At 42.7% G+C, this 20930-nt stretch overlaps 1 protein-coding gene across 1 annotated transcript in view; it reads right to left on the minus strand.

Moving 5' to 3' along the window:
• The window catches only part of robo2 (roundabout guidance receptor 2), a 159577-nt gene that overhangs the window by 25305 nt on the left and 113342 nt on the right, over nt 1–20930 (minus strand). The window contains exons 8-19 of the mRNA XM_022748908.1: nt 17545–17669; nt 15494–15665; nt 12576–12781; nt 11594–11675; nt 11293–11458; nt 10941–11107; nt 9498–9619; nt 7395–7626; nt 4315–4439; nt 4021–4192; nt 2787–2975; nt 1838–1864 (exon numbers count right to left, since the gene is read on the minus strand). Coding sequence (XP_022604629.1) covers nt 1838–1864; nt 2787–2975; nt 4021–4192; nt 4315–4439; nt 7395–7626; nt 9498–9619; nt 10941–11107; nt 11293–11458; nt 11594–11675; nt 12576–12781; nt 15494–15665; nt 17545–17669 — 1785 coding nt within the window. The remainder of the gene's footprint in view (nt 1–1837; nt 1865–2786; nt 2976–4020; nt 4193–4314; nt 4440–7394; nt 7627–9497; nt 9620–10940; nt 11108–11292; nt 11459–11593; nt 11676–12575; nt 12782–15493; nt 15666–17544; nt 17670–20930) is intronic.

Raw genomic sequence — 20930 nt, forward strand, 5'->3', positions numbered from 1 at the left:
TAATCCAATTTTCTCTCTCGTGAACAGAATTTTAGGATTTTAAACAAGAGAAACACAATTTAAAATCTGTCCAGCATGAATGTCGGAACACTTTAGAGTTTATTTACTGCATTAAGGTTTAAGCAACTGGATAGCAGCAGGTGGAATTAAAATACTTACTGCTAACAATAGTGTTACTCAGATAAAACAAACATTGCAGGTCCGTCTGAGTAAAATATAGCTTTGACGGCTCGAGACCGACTTGGCATTCTTTATTCAGTCATAGCTAAAGCCATTTCTCTTTGTTCCACCACCAACAAACTTGCATTCGAGAATTCTCCGTCGGTTGAGAGAGGACTGACAGGAGAAGGAGGTGGAGGCGAGGGGAGACTATGCAGCGGGAAAGCCTCTGAAGTCCCTATCTGTGCTCAGGCACATTTCTAGGCTGCTGTGGAATACTTTTATGTTAGCCAGAGTGACATGGCGGCATAGCTGTGCTTCTCGCCTCTGTCTTCCAGATAAGCGCTTTCTCCAATATGAATACAGATTAATCCCCTTTAATAAGCATTAAGGGGGGTGGACATAATCAGCGTATAAAAATTCCATCAAATCTCTTTCCTGCTGGCTGTGCGCCTCAACAGTGTAGTGATTTACCTCTCTTGTACTGACAGCTTTAGGAGGCTGAGACAGGACACTCTCGATACATCAACTAATTGTCAATACAGAGAAGAGCAGCACTATAAGACTCTTCAGCCACACTCCGGCTCATGTTCTGAATGTGACCTCACCAACTCTATACTCTCTGCTATGTTTGGCCTTGTTCTGTGTTTCCATACTTAAAACTACTTTAGGGAATTAACTTGATTCCTCTCTGTTTCGCTGTTTCAAAAGTTTTGCTAACATTAATGTGGTCCATAATCTGTTGTTACAGAGGCTGTGGAAGGACTACAGTAAATTGTGTTTTTGGCTGTAGGTTCCTCAGAGGCCGCATAGCCATAGGTGTATTTCACCAAAAAATGTATTAGCTAAGGTTGTCAGTAAATCCAGGAAACAGAAAGAAGGGCACTGTGCTGAGCCCTGACTCATCAGTTACACATACTATACAGTACAGAGGCCTCTGGGCATCATTTTCATCTAATCTGTAATGTCTTTTCTTCTTTTACTTTTTTTTTTACTTTCTCTTTACACCCAACTACTCAGTGTCTTTGATAGGCTACTCTCAAAGGACAGACGGTGACATAGGCTACACACATCAAAATGGCTGTAAACAAAGCAAACAAAGAAATTCAGCCGAGGCAGCCAAATACATACAGTCACAGTAGTGGGGCAAATCGTCACAAGAACACAAAAGCTAAATATAAGGGAAGGAAGAAAATAAAATACACCATCCAGCTGCCTAACTGACACCTATAGAGAACAGATATGTAAAACATAACATGATTTGAGCCTTGAGAAGAAAAGAAAAAGGAATATGATTATTTGAGGAGGAGGAAAATGGACAGTCTTACCCTGTACAACAAGACTGTCACGAAGAAAGGTACACAAGACAGGATGAAACTTCATTCAAGAACAGACATACACACAAATACAACACAATATGTACATAACGCTGTAGGTTGGGCAGGGATAAGAGTTTCAGTTTGCAGGGCCCTGGTCATGGCCAATAACAAATGTGGATATCTTTGACTTGTAAATTTGTTTCTCTGCTGGGTTTTAATTGCCTACATCAGCGTGTGGTTTGGATTTGCATTAGCCATGACCATCAGTCTGACAATCCAAGCATATATGCTATAAGCGGGCAGGAGATGAATCTGAGGAATTTGAGGTGGGGTGAAGAGACGGGACAAATGAACAGTACCTGCAGGGGTGAAGGTGAAGGACTGAACTGCAAAACAAGAAGACAGAGAAGTTGCGCGTTAAAAGCCTGCAGAGATAAGCGGTGCTTGAGGGGTATCTGCACACCGGGGACGGGGTCGGGCCGAGGGGTCCTGAGGGTCAGAGAATGTAAGACCGCGTCGTCACCCAGTGTGCAGAGCGTCAGCCAGGAAAGCAGCCAGCTCAGAGGCCACAGAGGTGTAGAGACGGTGGCACAAACCAAAGAAAACACACACATGTAACAAACAGAAATGACGACCAAATAAACCAAGCCAGCTTATAGCAGTTGCCACTGCACTTTGACCTGCTCAAAGCAATTTAAAAATTGGCTACATAAAAAATGTGCTTCTCTTGGATTTCTGCTTGTTAATAAGAGAAGAACTAATGTTAGAATATTGTGCAGCACAAACAAAAATACACACAGAATAATGTCAGTTCATTACCATTTTCTACTCCTTAATTAAATTTTGTACCCTTGGCAGTGCATGCGGACCTGGTGGTTGCTGGTATTGACTGGGGGTCACTCAGTAAGATGTCAGGGTCAGTGTGTGGGAGGAGAGCTGGACGAACTCCAGCTTCAGTGACCAGCAGAGAGTCCAGTCTGCCCACTCAGCTCGACCACCCTGGGCTATTAACTAACACCGTGGGTGGATTTGTCAAAAACTGTAGCCCTCTGGATATGATTCATGCTGACATCCGTCTCCCTGTTGATGCTTTCAACACGGTAGCCATCTGAACCCTACTGCTATAATATTTCATCAAAACTGTACTGATTAGGACTGTCAGATGATTATGCGGTGGTAAATTATTCTTGCTTTGATAGAGAAGAAAATAATTGTTTGTGGAGCGGTAAAAGGATTATCCACTGTTTGCTAAGGCACAAGAGCAGAATGTCAGTGTTGATTTGCATCGGTGCTTATGACCAGTCTAACCTGCGTAGTTGCTCAGGCCCTTTCTCTTCTTTCTCCTCCAGTAGAGCCAAATGCTGAAGCCCATGAGGATGACCCAGCAGGCACCTCCAATACCGGCGATGAAAGCAGGCTGCTTCACCACATCAGTGATCTGCTCTGTGATGCTGTTGTTCCGGTTTCCATGTATGATCACGTCCCGGAACTCCTTACCTGAGGGCACGGGGAAAAACAGGCAACCTTAATGTGATGCTAGGTGGGTAGTTACCGAAGTGAAACGGGGAATAACAACGCTGCAGTGCATGATTTGCTGCTTCAAGGTGAAAGTTAACACAGTTGCCCATGTAATACTGAAGGACCTGGGAATGTTCAACTTTTTCACTTCATAGAAAAAAAACAAAAAAAAACACCTATAGATACATCAAGCCAGGGTTAGGTCTAGATTAAGCTCAAAGAAAGTAGGTCTGATGAATTCCAGCTGAGATATTGACCAAGGAAGCAGGACATGGATCTAAAGGATGTGCAGTGAAATATAATGTGCAGACTGAAAAAGACAAAGCCTAAAAGCTTATAACAAACCCCCAGGTGAGCAGGTTGTTTGCTTAGCTCAGCCCCTAATTCACTCCATTGCCGGTAAAAAACACCATGTGAAATGAGAGGAGAGGATCCTGGTCTGTATTGATCTCCAATCGCAGCTCACCCTGACTAGTCTGCTTGACACTATTTCTTGAAGCATGATAAGACGCAGAGCACAAAGCAAATCTTCCCACACATCACACAGGAACAAGCACACACTCATAAAGATAAAAACACAAGTATATGTACATGCATGCACAGCTGCACAAAAGCTCTTCATCTTCATATTACTGTGTAACCACATGAACACACACGCCCATTCACACATCCACAGACTTGCAAACACACAACATATCATAAGTGCAAGGCAAGCTTAGGGCTCTGCTCTGGGAGATGGATTGTGTGAGTGACACTGGGGAAATAAGAACATGCTACAGGCCAAGCCATCAGTTATGGGTCAAATCAGGCACAATCTGCCTCAGCTCCACATAAATCATACGTGGTCAGGCCACATTTCAAAATAGTAGTATGTTAACAATATTATCTATTATCTGCAATTCCAAGTGTTTAATGATAATATTCAGACTTTTTGCTCTTCTGCTGAAATATGGGATGTTGTTTTTCTTTTAGTGAACACACGATATTGAAAAAGTTGTGAATGCTTTTAATCAATGAGTCTTACCGATTATAATAGACTGAGGATCACTCTTGACTCCGACCCCTGCACTTGTGCTGGCAGCCACTTCCACTCGATACACCACTCCCACCTGCAGCCCGCCCACCACCACAGAGCGTATGGCTGCATCCACTGTCTTATTTACATGGAAACGTGTCTCATTCCCTAGACACCAGATCTAAAGGGGGGGGGGGGGGGGGGGGGGGGGGGGGGGGGGAGACACACACACAGAGAGGCGGTTGATTCCAATTGGCTTTGTATGAGTTAAATGAGAATTCATGCTGACTTGCTGGGACAAACCTTGTATTCTTGGATGATGCCGTTCTGGTGGTCTGATGGAGGGGGGTCCCAGGAGATGCTAATGGAAGTGCTGTTCTGGTTTCCCACGGTCAGGACTGTTACCTGCTGAGGAGGGGCACTGGGAGCTAAAAGAGGAAGCACAAAATAACCAGGTCAACACTCAAATGTGCTATTTTGCAGTTCAGGCAGCAGGGTATTTAATTCTTAGGTAAAAAGAGCGCTGGCATACACAGTGGAATTGTACATCTGAATGTGTCTGAACAGCAGCTCAGAAATATGCACATACCAAGAATCGGACACACACAGGCACACACACACACACACACACACACACACTTTTCCAAGGAATGTTATTCTTCAGGGATGGCACAGGTGGCTGAAGGCTGTCAAGATGTCTCATTAGAGGGGGATTTACATGAAGACCAGCGTAGGCCTGACATTGCTATAGCCTATCTTTAACATTTCACTATGATTTAATATCTCATCCTCTGCCCCAGCCTGGTGGATTTGCACTGAGAATACTGGTATTGATTTTTGGAATGACGTCTTGGCAGAGTCAGGCGAGAGCTCACAATGAAGCTAAGACTCAAGATTTGACCAAGCCAGGGTGGCATGTGGGTCAACGAGCTTATAGGATGAGGCGCAGACAAGAATGAAATATGAAAGAAAAAAAAAAAAAACAATTTAAGGGAAGGAAACAAGGTATCAGTAAACATATTGACTGATTCTATCGATCAGTCAGATGAAACTAAAGCCACTAGGTAAGGATCAGAGCAAAGCTTCAGAGTGAGTCACATCTAAATGAACCGGCTCTATCCACAGGCTGACAGAGAGTGGATAAAAACAAGACAGGTCCAAGCTTTCATAAACCTCACTCTGTTGTTATTCTGATGGCGACAATCTTCTGACCCCACAAGGGGTAACAGAGGAAAAATAAATAACAGTTGGACCAACTGGAAATAACGTTTTAAAAATAATGTTTTCTCATTTCCGCAGTGGCTGGCAGGGGAGCGGCACCACAGCAGAATACTGACAGGTCAATTACTCCTGAGCTGCCTCTCCCTCACCTTGCCTCCATCCAAAATGGCACGTGTCACCCTGTAAATCTGTGCTCATCCCTCAGCGCGATTGGCCACACAGGCCCCCAGAGAGCCAGAAGGCCCTGGCATGGTGGAAGATAAATGTGTCCAATGATGAACCCAACACCTTGGCCAGATTAGAAACAATCTACCAAGGGAGCATCTGATCAGCCATCATGCTCAGGGCTCTCCAACGCTGAATTACATCCAGGTGACAAAGTGGTAGATTGGTGCGTGGCAGCCATCACAGACAATGTCGTTCAAAGTTAATGTTATGAATGATTTAGCAGCTTATTATCATGCATATTTGTGCTAAACAATACACATTTTTCATTAGAGTCCTCGGAGGCTGTGCTAATAGAGCCATTAGCGGAGTGATGTATGGCAGGCAAGAATGTGACCCCCTGTCTCTCACGCACACACACACTGCTGTGTTGCATGATGAAGGAATACAAACATAACATATCCACTCCAAAAAAAAAAAAAACAATGTCGATAGCTAATGTAAAACAGTGGTGTGGGTGGAAGGCTGCAGAAAGAGGTACCCATCAGCATGGATGCAGATTAGCCCACTACAAATGAACATTTATACAAACATTACTGATCTCCCTTGCACCTAAATAAGCATTATTTTGCATAAATAATGGGCTTCCTTGGTGACTTCTTAGACAATCATTCAGTGGTAATCAGATGGCAATTTGAGTTCATTTATCAGTCATGACAAGACAGTCCAGATGGAGAGTGAGAGAATGTGTGAAAAAGGAACAGGGAGACTACTAAAATGGAAACTGCATTTGAGTGCTGAGCATACTGTAACCCTGCATCCATCTGGGCCTGTTCTGGGGATTCTCTAATTGTGTTAGCTAATGGATAACCTAAGTTTAATCAACCCTCTGAACTAGACTTCTCTATCCATCTAGCTGCCCTTCTCAGTAGTCTCAAGGTCTCTGAGGAGCCTACAGCCATGTGTTTGACGGTGTATCAGCTATTTTGACAGAAATAGAAAGTGGCCGAGCTCTCTGAGGGACTGGGATGCAGATAGTGCAGAAGCAGGGAGTGTTATCAGCATTGGTAATAGCTGTGACATGCAGGTCGTGGAGGCCTTAGGGAGAGGAGGTGTGTTGGCATGTATGAGTTTACTGTATATATTTGCTAGTGTGAGAGTGTGTGTTGGGGACAGCTGTGATGGCAGTCCCACTACAGCAGTGAGTACACTGGCTGGCCACCAGAGATACGGTACCTTTGAGAAAGGGAAAATAAATGAGCCTGTCACGCCGACAGGATGTGAACTGTCTCCTATACATGCAGGCCTGAAAATGTTGTGGCAAGATGGGCTTTGTCTCTAGTATAAAGAATCTGTATTTGTCTTTTTAGTGCTGTAGTGGGACTGTGTGTCTTTACTTGAGATCACATCATCATTTTATTTCAGTTATAAGACCTGAAGGTTGAAGCGAGGCTGGTGCAATGCTATTGCATGCATTTCTGTTTTGGCATAGGTCAAAACAGTAAATTCATCCAAACACAGACCTGTGTGTGTGTGTGTGTGTGTGTGTGTCTGTGTGATAATGTGCCACACTGCTCTGTGGCCTTGTCAGAGCCTGTATGAATCAAGCTTTGGGCGACAGATCCTCTTCGCAGGAGGAAGTGTGTGTTGTGTCCAATCACAGCTCAGGCCTGTGGCTACCGGGTGATGGATTAGAAGAAGGTTGGCACTAACATCACCAATCATAAACAAAAAAGCACAGCAGGAAGGTCAGTCAGACAGGCACAAACATCCACGCACATACACATTCATTCTCACATATACCCTCAGTTCTCAGTATCAAAGGGAGGGGCAGTAGCCCCTGTGATATTATGACAAAAACCAACATGAAAGCAGCCAATTGGGTCATGTGTCACCCATCGTCCCACATTTGTGTGGACACACCACAGTTTGACTCACTATGTTTTATTGCTCCTGATATAATCTACAAATACTCAGCAATTTCTCCGTCTTCATACCTTCCTCAGTTGTCCGTGCCGTCCTGGATTCACTGTCCATGCCTTGAAACTCGTTGAAATAAGGCCGGACCTTGATCTCATACACAATTCCCTTCTTGAGTGCAGAGAGGATGACACTGCGCTCAGAGGGGACCTTCACATCCTGGGTCTGCCAAGGTCCTGGTGAAGGCAGTCCAGATGTCTGCCTGTACAGAACTCTGTAACCCTGGATGAACTGGGACTGACGATCCACCTGAGAAAGTGAACGAAGACAAGATTACTGCTGTATTTCAGTGCACAAAGAACTGTGCAGAGGAGATCGGTGGATATTATCCAGGCCAGCCACTAGATAATGCAAAAGGATGTTTTTATGCAATGTGCTTTTTTCCTCACAGGATTACATGCATGACACTTAAGAGGCTGTTACTCGTTTAATGGCCCTTTTATCACCAGCTATGACACATTTAGCTCAATTAACACCCTGACATTACCTCATATACACAGCTGCCAGCCCAAAGTGTTCCCCCTTCCATTAAAAAGACTTTCTGTAATGCCACCTTAAAGGACATATGCATAGCTCACATGTATTATACTGTAAATAGTAGCTGGTATCACTGGAAAGCAGGTCCCACCGCATTTAATGTGGGTTGTGAGTATGAGAATGTTCTGCAGCAGCAAATGCAGACACCCTGGGGACACGAGGAGGATACACAGCAGAGGTGATAACGGAAGATCTGTCCCATAGAAAAGACGGAGAGACTGGAAGTGTGATAGCCCCCTGCAACCCACAAAGGACCCCTCCCTTAAAACTTGGGCCCATTTAGCTAGACAGAAAAAGCTGAATTTATGCAGAGGAAAAGTGGGAGCATAACTCATTGTAATGGCTTGTTAACAGTAGAAGAAGTGAGCAGGGCTTTCAAGTGGGATATTAAGCAGCTGTTTTTCGCCAGTGTAGCCGGAGTAAATCAGCAAAATGGATTCCCTGCTTGGTGCGTGACTTTTATTAATGGGATGATTTGGGAATATAAAAGCTCTCTGAGAGTGGCCCCTCTGTTTACTGAAAGGGCCCCTGATTGATTAGGTAGCCATGTTTTGTGTTGATTGTACATTACAATCATAGAGCAATGCCTTAGCATTAAATTAGCCACCAAGTCTTGGGGTGAGACTTATTATAGGGGTCAATAAACATGTCTTCAGGAAAACTGCTAATGTGGTTCATTTGAAAATGGAAACAGGCACCCCATGCCACAAAGTGAAGGGTGTATACTGTAAATACCTGCACCTGAGTGATTTATAGCACCACAATCAGAATAAAGCAGCACATATTCTATATGAACACTTCACATTTGAAGAATATAAACAGCTTTTTTGTCCTCATTACCATACAATTACATTAACAAAGAAAGATTTTAGTCGAGGCTGAGGCTGCACATTTTTCACATTTAATGAAACTGTCTAACATTGCTGACTCTTGTGGAGAGGCAAACATCACAATATGTGCACATGTATGATGGAAGATCAGATGTGTGTTTGTGTTTGTCTTGTTTCCATGTAAGTGTAAATCTCAAGGTGGTAGGAAAACAGGGAAACTCACATTCACAAAATGCAGTTCACCTACAAACATTAATTTCAATCCATTTTTATCTGTGCAATGTCTGTTTTAGGAAGGAAGCAGCTGACAACATATGGAAGATTGATGAACAACCAGATGTCTCTGGCATGTCTTTTTATGTTCACTGCGGTTAAGAGAAACCATTTTCAGCTATTTGATGTTCAGTTACTTTTAAGTCGCCAATTACAATATTTCAAAGCTTCAGGGGATGACCTGACTAAAATTTCCTGACATAAAACAAATGGTGGCCTCAAGGAGCACCTTCTTGGCTTCAAAGAGGGATCTTCTGTCAACTATCTTGACTTTATGACTCAATTTTGCAAAATCAAAGATGTAAAAGAATGCAGGGAGATAAGAAAACCACAGACAAACCGACTGATTTCATACATCTACTGTAATTTCTTCCAATGTAAAGACTCGAGCTGAACAAATAACAATGATGGACTTCCTCAAAGTGTAGCGTGAGTTAAATATAGCTGTATTCTGTACGCAAAATGACAAACTGCACTTACCGTCCATGTGACCTGAATGGTTGTGGGACTCAGGACGACTGGGTTGTGCAACCGAACTATGACCTCACCAAGCTCCTTCTGTACGTGCCTGTGGTCGACACCCTGAGCTGGAGGACTTATATCTATGAGAGAGCAAGAATAAAAAATATGAGAGAAAGAGAAAGAGAGAAAGAGAGAAAAAGAGAGAGAGAGAGAGAGAGAGAGAGAGAGAGAGAGGCAGGCCCCAAAAGAAAATAAAACGTTTTCCACTCTCTTCCACTTGGTTTTCACAGAGTTCACTCAGTTCTTCATTTGAAAAAGAGCAACCTCATCTGCATTAAAATGACCTCTTTCCATTTTGTATCAGCTCACTTGTCTGGTTTGGAAAAAAGAAAGAGAGTCTTGGGCTGACAAAAGTTTTTTAGATGTGTGACTTGTCTGTGCTTACTGGGACCCGACTGAACAAGCACATCAACGAATGAGCGCAACCCCCAGACACATTGGATGCAAGATGGACATTATGACACTATTTTCCAGCTCATTTCCCATTTTGCACATACATTTGTTTCATGTTACAAGCAATAAAAAAAAATAAAAAAAATCCAGAGTATGAGATACTGAGTGTGGTTGAAGAAAGCCACAATTTGAGTTAAGAAAGAAAAAAATGTGCAAGAGGAAATTATATAAAAAAAAAAAAATAAAAAAAATAAAAAAAAACCCTTTATTGAGGCAACCCAACACAGTCATGAATCACAGGCCACACTAATGGGGCAAGACAGGCCAAACACAGTTAGGAAGAAGTGAAAAATCAATTTGTCATCAATGCATGCCGTTGTCAATAAACATGTCTATATATCATCTCAGGACCTTCACCTCAGCATGAGAGAGAGACACTGCAACACAAACTGACTCCATTTATATTTACTTTTTTATTTTTTTAACACACTCCTGGCTTGCATTTGACAGTCGCTTTTTATCTTTTTTTTTGCTTGGGACTTGTCATATCAGTGTGATCCGGAGACTGTGGTTTGTCCGGTACCTTAATCAAATCATCTTTGGGTTTGGAAGCAGTCATTTTCTCCTGTTATGATCATTAACATAGCAGGGATAGCACTAACTCAGTTAGGCCCTCCAAAAGTAGACATGGTTATTTTACATAATTGCTTAAGTGTAGCCTTAATGAGCTGGCCTGAGATGGAGAATCTGACCTCTGGAAAATTCTGCAGTGTTTCAGTAGAGCTATTCTCTGCAGATTGCTGAGAGGGGCTGATAAGTATCACACTTTGAGGAGGTGCACAGTGACCTTACCCTGTCAGTCGAAACAGAAATTATACCCAGCATAAAAGAAAACCACATACCAACAGTGAAAGTGATTATGACAGGTTCTGAAATAACCGTACGTGTATTCAATAAACAGTGTCAATGTGAAGACATTCTTTTCATATTAACGTAAATGTAGGTTACCTTGTGTTCTGACAGGATCAGACATGGGGCTTGGATCACTCAGGCCCTGGCTGTTGACTGCTCGGACCATGAACAGGTAGATGGTGTTGGGGCGAAGACCTTTGACAGTAAACTGGGTGGTTTTGACGTGATCTGCTACTGTCTGCCAGCTGTTGCTCACGGATTGACTGTAATCAAAGAGAAGAAGATTATTGCACAATGCTTTCCTACGACATTTAGTAGGTACCATGTAGTAAATGCAAAATGAATTAAAATTGAATACAAAGAAGATAAGAGAGAAACATCACATCCAAAACATACCAAGGCTACTGACTGCAGTGAGGGAGGGGTGGGAGTTACTGCTTTAGCATACCTGAAAGCTTCAATGACAAAGGAGGAGACAGGCGATGCTCCAGCCATCCCAGGCTGCCAGGACAAGGACACACTGTTCTTGGTGACATCAGTGACCTGAGGTTTAGATGGAGGGCCTGGAAGCTCATTCTCATCATGGGTCTTCATGACCATCACCCCACCTGATTCTGAATGGATGGAGAGAAGGAGACGGAAAAAAGCCATATTGATCAATTAAAACTCTTGGTGACAAGTTTAAAAACATGTTGTTGTCTTTTTTCCCCTGTACATAAAATACAAGGAATCATTACACCATCTTGTACCTTTGACTTCCAAGAAAGCACTCCATGATGTTTCACCGCTGGAGCTGGTAGCTACACATGTGTAGATCCCAGAGTCTGAAAGCTGATACACAGTAAAATACACATGCATATATGAATGAAAAGAAATGCACAGACATACAAACAGCTTAATGACTCTGCTACTCACACTTTTAGTGAAAGGACCATTTCATTTCACACATTCCAAGAGCAGGAGCAGTGACAGAATACATGTGATCTTTCTATTGCTCCAACACTTAAAAGTGATGGGGCGACTTCACGAGCTGGCCTTGTGCTGGCTAAATTGTGTGTCATATGTGAGTGCCTCAAAGTGCTGACACTAATTTCCTAATGAATTCTATTTTCTACTCACCACCCTTCCATCACTTTTCTACTCCCCCTCCTTATTTCTCCACTGTCCTGCCGACCACAACAAAGGCAGGCTAATTAATTTAGGGTGGTCTGCTGGAACCCCCTGGACCGATGACAGCTGGCTTGACTCTCCATCCCTCTTAGGAACTTTGGTTGTTTGTTGGTTTTTGTCCCTGTGCCTTCCTTCCATTTATTAAATAACATGTCAGTGGTCGGCAGCTTTGTCAAACGTAATAGATATTCCACTGAGGCCTCAGAGTGCGGAAAAGAAGATGTGAGCCTTTTAAATTTAATTTAGTCTGAACGTGTATGTGTGCACACACATGTGTATATATCTCTAAGTGCATACATGTTTCTGTCCAACAGCTGGAGTCCATCCAACCCTGCACAGCTGAGCCCAGTTGGAGCTGCCATGCCACTAAGTGATACTATCAAACAATTAAAAAAAATCAATCAATGCTGCCAATTCATCTCTTTAAAGCATGATGTATGATAAACATCTTAAATCAAGATACATACTGGCCAGTAACAACTTTGAAAAAATGGAGTGGTAATTAACAACTGAAGCAAAGAAAAAAAAAAAAGGGACCAAGAGACCAATGAAATCCTTTACCTTAACGTTTTTGATCTGCAGGCTCCCCAGCTCCTGCAGAGACATGCGGGGGTCCTTTCCCAGCAGACTGACCCCATCCTTCAACCAGCTGATGGAGGGGATGGGGTCTCCCGATGCCTGGCACTTCAGCAGTGCCACACTGTCCACCCCGAGTGTCTGATTGGACGGGCCTTGGCGAATAATTGGTGGTGGTCTGTCTGTGAGCACTGTGGAACAAAGACAGAAATGTGAACACATCCGTGTCACTCTGGAGTTCAGACAGATGATGGTGTTCCAATTAAGCGCCCAACTATAAAGTAAACTGGGTTTCAGCACTGATCATAAAATGCACTGGGGGTGGATGTGGGTATCTATCATAAAGTAGACTATTTTCTCTGCAGGTCTTGTAATTGCACCACAGAACAATGACCATATCCTGTATTTCCAGGAAGCAGGAAAAGAACAGCTGAGTAGTGTTTTCTAGTTTCATTGATGTGGCAGAGGGATGCTAAGCAGTTTCCAGTTACTGCCTGGGTAGCCTTATTTTTATACACTACTCTAGACTCTGTGGTTCAGTTTGGCGGTGAGGCTCTGGCCTATTGACTCAGTGCGGTTTAGATAAATACTTCATTATGTGCAATGTGGGGCACAATAAAAGGTGAAACTCAAATACTATGAGTAACTGAAAACACCTCATGATACTCATATGAGGTGTAAACAGAGTGAAGAATACCATCTAAATCTTAACATCAAATAATCAGAGAAGACAACCTTTTAATATTTTGTTCTAGTTTCAAGCTAATGCTATGATGAATTTCATTTACATGAGCAAATTCATTTGTTATAATGTGCCAAAAAAAAAAAAAAAAAGCCTGTGGGTTCCCTCTATGAAATAGTGGGTATGTCAGAGGTGATCTCAGAGAGCGAGCTGGTACTCTAGCACACTAGGCAGTTTATATATTTAGAGTTGAATAATGTGGAGTCCCCCTGGCATCACAGAACCCACATTAATTAGAAGTTATGGATTAATGATGTCAGACCTGCAGGGGCTAATTACCAAGTCTACCTCCGTAACCTTTCAACACATTATCACACCCTCGATTCCACCCCTATTTTCTCTCTAGCAGCTACATCTGACAAAAGGAATTGATTTCGAGAAATGCACTTATGCCGTGTTATGGTCAGCCCTTGCTTTGGGTCAGCTAAGAAAGAGAGAGACAAACTGCGCAGAAACCTGATATATTATCTACCACTCGCCAACTGTAGCACATCATTTTCAATAATGGCATTTCACTTAATTTTTTTACTCTCCTGTAATGTTTATATTAGGGCACATTCAATTGTATGAATCAAAAGAGATAATGTAAATCATAAACTAAGCCAAGACAGGATTTAAAGCACCTGCTACGAGCCAGCGGTTCACTATGCTGGAGTTTATCTTATCTCATAATCACACCCGGGAAGTTTTCTGTCTGCCTCTGCTTTCACCTTAAGATTTAACATTATAAGCCGGAATGAAGCCTTTTGTTTCACAGCTAAAGGGCCTCAATCATGATGTGAATCCATGTTTGTTAATAGATGCTTTAACTGATGACTCTGATGCTTTCCTTATTAAAAGAAGACAGTGAGCTGGTTTTGACAGATGCAAGTGCACAAGCAGAACACACTGCCTGGTCCTCGGACGTGATGTGTCTGATGTATGTGTCGAAAGGCATGTAGGAGTGACAGAGGGAGGAGGCACGGCTCGACCGAAGCCTTAGGTCTCTGGATCAGGAATTTCTCATTACAGATCTCCTTGAACTCCACAGACTGTTGTCAGAGCTCGGGGCAGTAAATCACATAAAGACTGCAGCAGGTGTGGCCATGACCTCTCCCTGGCCCTCCTGTACTCTTTCCTCCTCTCCCTATTTTTCTCTTAGACGTACCCAACACCCGTCTCGCTAACATGTCTTTTGTTACACATTTTAACAGAAAGAAACCGACAGATTTGAATCCAAAAACATACAGTGAATATTCATAAGACAAATGAAAAGGTTAACTGTTGATGAGCCCGAGTGTACGGCTGTAAAATGTGATGGTGCATTATTCCAGGCATTTGAAGGACATGCCAATTTTGTTCCGGAATTTAACAAAATGTTGAAAATAGTAATCCTGCGGTGCTTTTAATCTTTCTGCTAGCAGGTACTTCAGTAGACATATGGACGGCCGTCGATCTTGACATCACAGCAGCTGAGCAGATCAGATGCTCCCACACCTCGCAGGACAACATAATTCATTCCACAGAAAAACACTGTCACTCACTCAATCATGTCCCCCCCCCCCCATCCCACCCCCCTTTATTCTCAGTGTCTCTCTCTGTTGCTGCCTCTCTCAAACACATACTTGCACCTCGCCCACTCATCCAACCACTGATCATTAAACTTGAAGGAACTCAAGGGCAATGCTTTATTTCCTTTCCAAAAGAAAAAGTAGAAAATTTTAATTAAATTTTGTCAGGTAAAAAAAAATAAGAAAAAAAAGAAACAAAGCCCATAGAGCAGAAACACAGCAACTGAAGGTCATGGGCATACTTGCATTTCTCAAGCCAAAGCTGAATCTGTCCGTACAGATGGAATAAAATAAAAATTTCATTTGTACTTGTGAACCTACTGAGTACTTTCAACAATGTTGAAGGCCATATGCCATCTAAATTCAACAAGGCAAGAGAGATGTTGCAGTTAAACCACGACAAACTAAACTCAGATGTCCTTAAAGTCAGTACAAAATAATTTATTTGTCTAAGTGAATGTGGGAGAGAATCAAACACGCGTAATGAACATACATCTGTGTTTATATGCACATATTCACCGGCTTCGCCACATTTGCAGTGGTGTTCAGTCATGTGCTAGTGTGCTGTAGTGTGCTGGCATGGAAGAAGTTACGCGTCAGTTTTCCCTCACCATCTGTGACCTCCAGTTGAGCCTTGGCGAGGATACTGCCTGCAACGGTCAGCGCCTGGCAGATATAGTAACCAGCATCTGCCCGCTGCACAGATGAGATGGTGAGGTCTCCGCTGGGCGACACCGAGAAGCGACTGTTGGGCTGCTGGGGTTGGTTGGGAAACAGCAAATTCTGCAGGAAGAGGAACAAACAGCCAATTAGTGAGACCGTGGAACCAGTACAACCTGGAAACATGACAAAACGCTCACACACACCCACACGCACACGCACACGACACCAAACTCACACACACTCACACACAGATCAGATTATCGCAGCTATAGTATGAACAATTTCATCTATTTCTTCGTTAACCAACCTCGCAAACTGCACAAGAAGTACAGAGTTTGACAATTTGGTTTCATACTTATTCTTGGGCCAAGCCAGAGGCTCCACTGTCTTATGAAGGCTACTTTTGCTCTTGTTGGCTTCATGACTACTTTCCTTTCTGCTTCAGTTCTACAGTGGTTTTGAGCTGCTCACTTACCCACAGGGACCACCGCACACAAGTTTAATTTATACTGAATATCATACAGTTTATCTTTAGAATATCTACAGTTAGCTAACCTTTTTTAATGCCATTTAAAATGGTCTCTTATTTTGCGTTTTAAAGTTTTTATGCTGCATTTCTTTCTTTTTCTAATGTTTTAATGCATTACGTTAAATGCTTTGAATTGCCTTCATGTACGAAATGTACTATACAAATAAACTTGCCTTCCCTAAAGAGGGAGGGATAATTAATTCCACATATTTCAGAGTAAATATGCAGGACCAGAAGACTGATGACACTGAAAAAAACATCACCTCTACTTCTTTGTTGATTAACTATTCTGCCACCTAATCCAGGGGCTTTCCTTTTTGTATTCCTTTTTCCTTATGATCCTCCCAAAGGTAACCAGCAAACACATTAGCTGGATTTAATTACACCTAATCACTTTAATTCAACAAATTATGTTGTTTTTTTTTAAATTAGGCTCTACGCATCTCCAGCACATGAGAGATGTATAGTCCATTATCCTCAAGAGTGAGAAAAAGCCCGTTCCGTCATTTAATTACTGTACTTAATTAGCTTTAATTTGCTCTCTCAACAAATGCCTTCACACTATACGTCAGTGCGGGTGAGGTCGGAGAGGGCACCGATAAACACAAGGACGAAAACAAGTACAGAGCTGGAGAAGGCGTGCAAAGGCTTGTAGAGAAGCGCATTCATTTCAAAAGCCTCATCTTTAAAGGACAATGTGAGACACACAGCGGATATAAATGTGAACAAGTTCCAAACATTACTCAGTATTAGTGAGTCATACTCTTTGGGTCACGCATTGGTAAGGGGCTAAGTGGGTGAGTATTACACTAAATGTTTGTGTGAACATGTAAGCATGTGTCTTACTAGTGTTCACTCTTTTCAGAGAACTTTACTGTAATTGTTGGCCTGCAGGCTGTGTGTGTGTGTGTGTTTGAACCTTAGCCAGAGCTGAATCATATCTCTGGCCCATCTACAAGCTCCAACAGGCTCCTAATTGGCACCGTTGTTGAGTGTTGTGAGGACACCCAGGTATTTGAATGGGTTATCTGCTTGAGTGAGGGATAGGATCGTTCTTATCAGCGCAGGGTCACGGGAAACCGATTAGCACTTTGCCAGGCACACTGTCGTTTGGCTGCTCCCGAGAACAAAGGTGTATCTGTGTGTCTGTTGTAAGTGTACTGATGACAGATAGTGTAGTTTCAAGTGCTGTGTGAATGTGTGTGTGTGAGTGTGTGTGCGTGTGTGTGTGTGTGTGTAGGGCAGGGGAATAACAAGCACTGAAACCATTGTGCATACAGTCAAAGGAAACCAAACAAAGTGCTGAGTGTTGATAACACTGGATGCACAGTAAATGATGAAACCTGCCCACTAAGAGAGCAATATATTTCCATGTGTAAGAAATAATGTGAAAAAGCAATAATAATAAAAAAAAAAGAAAAAAAGAAACTGTTCTCTACACCAAGGTTTTGGGAGATTGTTTGCTCTTACCTGACTTCCCTCCTTCTGCCAGAAGACTGCAGGCTGAGGGTTTCCTTTGGTTTCACACGGAAAGGTGGCGGTGCGGCCCTGAGCCACAATTTGGTCCCTTGGACGGATGACAAACTGGGGTGCGGCTAAAGTCAAAGGGCAAAAATACCAGTGTTAGTAGACCAGTGGCACACAGTGAGGCCAAACATCAAGGCTGGGGATTATCAGGGCTTGGGGATTTCAAGCAAAAACAAGCAATATACCACATGGTCAAATCAAAATGGGAGTGCTGTACAGAGCTTCCATGCAGCGTTATATCCGTCTTTTGCTCTCTAATGGCTCTGAACAGAGGGAGAACACCGATGACTATCATTTCCATGGTAACCAGGTTGGCCATTCATCCAGGTGAGGTTGAGGCTGAATGAATGACAGCCACATTGGCATTCACACGAGGAAGCGCCTCGGTCACAATGGCACTAAGATCTGAGACAGCACAAAGGCACACCCATGCCCCGGAAACATCCAACACTATGAACAGGTATAGACATACAGGGTTAATCACGTCTGACTTTCCTTATGTGAGATTTAGTCCGCATCGGAATGCATCTCGTAGAAAAGTCGAGATCTGAAGTGGCTCAGCACGTCTGATCAAAGTTGTATCAAAAGGGAGCGTGAGACAGAAATGACTATTTCTGTGTTTGCCACACTTCAAGCCAACACCTCTCCATCAAAGAGAGAGGAGCCTTGAAAGCTATCAAACTTTGAAATCCTGGTGTGAAGCTTTCTCAGTCAATATTCACGACTCCATCAGGAGCCAGACCAGTTGTCACACATTCATAGTCAGGACAGAGTGAGACATTTCTGACTGACAACTTGACAGATGCAGTTCAATAATAAAGAGAGGGGGGTGTGGAGATTAGATACAAGCTCTTTTGGTGTGCACTGTCGCCTCTCTTCGCTCCCTGACCAATCCCTGATGGTGAGTGAGGGAGGCGTGACTTCACAGCACACTGTCCTCACATTTCCACTTGTTCATTTATCATGATGATGAATCACAGTTCAAAGTTGGAATAATAATGGAATATATTGTTTCATTGCCCATAGCCAACTCTCATCCTCAAGTACAGTGTTGCATATAGGCTGCGTAGCTTCCAGCGTAACAGCAAAATACGACTTACCATTCTTCATTTTCTATCTTGATGAACCACCAGTAACCTGTGAAACAGCTATTGTATACAGCCATATGCTAATCATAAGTGCAACTACAGGGTATTACTACTATTGCAGCTGAAGAACTAGATCTCAGAAAATGTCTGAAGTTTGACCTGAGGTCATTTACTGCCAAAAAATTAAACAGTTCCTGCCATAACCTCAAGTAAGTGCAGATTATGGGTAGTAGAGGCTATTTTCATTTTCTTCAGATTGTTGTAAAATTGTATGACCGAAAAAATCTGAATTGTTGCAACGCAACATCTTGCACTCTTTCTGTTTATTTAGACTTCTTTGTAAGTCCTTCCACTGACAAGCCAGCTGGTTCCAGTAAGGCCAAACTCTTCCCATTTGGCTGGTTTCTCCATGTAATCCCTTTTCGGGGATGTGTATTTGTCAAAGATACACACAGTTGGGAATGGTACAGATGGCTACAGATTTACTGCCTTCCCGTTTGGCCTTGTGCAGCTCGGATATCTTGTGGCTCTCACAATGCTGGGCCTGATACAGAGCTCCTAAATCATGCTCTGGCAAGGACTCAGTTCCCTCCCTTCGCTTCCTCTGCTCTGTTTCATCCCACACACGGCACTACTAACTACTGACTAAAAATATGGTCTAACACCTTACAGAGTGGCCCCTTCCTTTCACTGTGCTGCCCGGCACTGTCCTTTCTCACACTCTCTTCATCAGTATTTCTTACTTTCCAATACCTCCATATTCATAATACCAAGTACTGTCAGACATAATGATGTTATGTGACTGTTCTTGAGGTTTTTTGAGGTTATTGGTTTTGGCTTGTATGGATGATTGCTTGTAGCCGGATGTCAAAAACAAAACTAAATGTTGTCCAGCTAGATTTCACCAAATTTAATAAAAGAAAGAAATCTATTATTGAATCATCTTTATTGCATCCAATAACTTAAGGAGGGTTTTTGTAACTGAGATGCTCTTTTTATTAATTAAGTAAATATGTTTCCTATTGTGCTTGACTGTTTGATCCACTGATTACAGGTCAAAACATCAATGGTACTGTTTAAGTAAAGTATGTGATGTGGTCATGTGATTAATACTGCAACATATCTCTCTCTCTCTTTTTTTTGACTTTATGTTTTCACTTATCTTTTCCTGGTGGCCTGAGATTAATCTTGGGGCTCATTCTATACCCGTGGCACTACCTTTAATCTTCCTTTCTGTCTTTTAAATTACATTAAAAAATGAATAAAATACATTTGGGAAATGCTGTTTGAGGGGGGTGGACCTAAAAAAAAAAAAAAGGAGAGGGAGGCCCACAGAGAAGCACAGATCAAAAACTCAAACAAATCAAGAGGAAGCCAGTGTGTGACAGTTTCACAGCCTGGCTCAGGGCAAACTCACACTGGTCCTGTTTTGATTCAGAGACCTTTAATGACATGTGAGAGGCTCCTTCCTGTCCCCTCCTAAGGAAACACATGATCAGGCGCCCATATTTAATTCATGACAAGTCACATCTGCCTGGTTTGGAGAGGGCTCAGCATAAAACAGCAGTCAGGGTGAAAAGAACAAATGGACAGAGAGAAAGACATCCATTCAGTGCACCCAGACACACAAACTCAGAAGCATTTCTTCCTCACACGTTCAATCATATTTTATTCAGAAGTCGACAGCAATTACTGTCTCTTCCCACAGGCAGAGTTGAATGTGTAATTTCCTCCATCTTCTTGGAAGCTGACAGTTTGACAATCGTAGAACAGCCACTGCTGTTTTGGCAACCAAAGTCCTGCCACTGAGGCAGTGTCTGGGTTTTTCTGCCAGTCAAGCCTGTCTTTGACACACACTTCTGCCATTCTTTTCCTCTCCCTCCTTTGTCCTGCCTTATGTTTTTTGTTCCAGCATTTCTTTTCTTTCCCCTCTCAAAAAGCACACCTTTCTCTCCTTATACCCATTTCCACTCACCTCCTCTGACAATATACTACTTAAGTGTATCAGATTTGGTTTTGCCATAACCTTTTCCCTATCTATAGGGAAATTAAATCAGATTGCCCGCTCAGTGTTGTGGGGCTCAGAAGGATAGAAGCGCGTCCAAAACAAACAGATCTCAGTTTTGTCTTCCAAAAATCCACAGATGGCCTCAAGACTTGCAAGTTAAACACGTCCCGGACCATATGAGATGACAATGTCTGAGACTATCAGACTGCCAGCCCACTCACTCATTGTAAAGG

Source organism: Seriola dumerili, unplaced genomic scaffold (assembly GCF_002260705.1).
Source record: "Seriola dumerili isolate Sdu_G_001 unplaced genomic scaffold, Sdu_1.0 BDQW01000134.1, whole genome shotgun sequence".
In the NCBI taxonomy this organism is placed as follows: domain Eukaryota; kingdom Metazoa; phylum Chordata; class Actinopteri; order Carangiformes; family Carangidae; genus Seriola; species Seriola dumerili.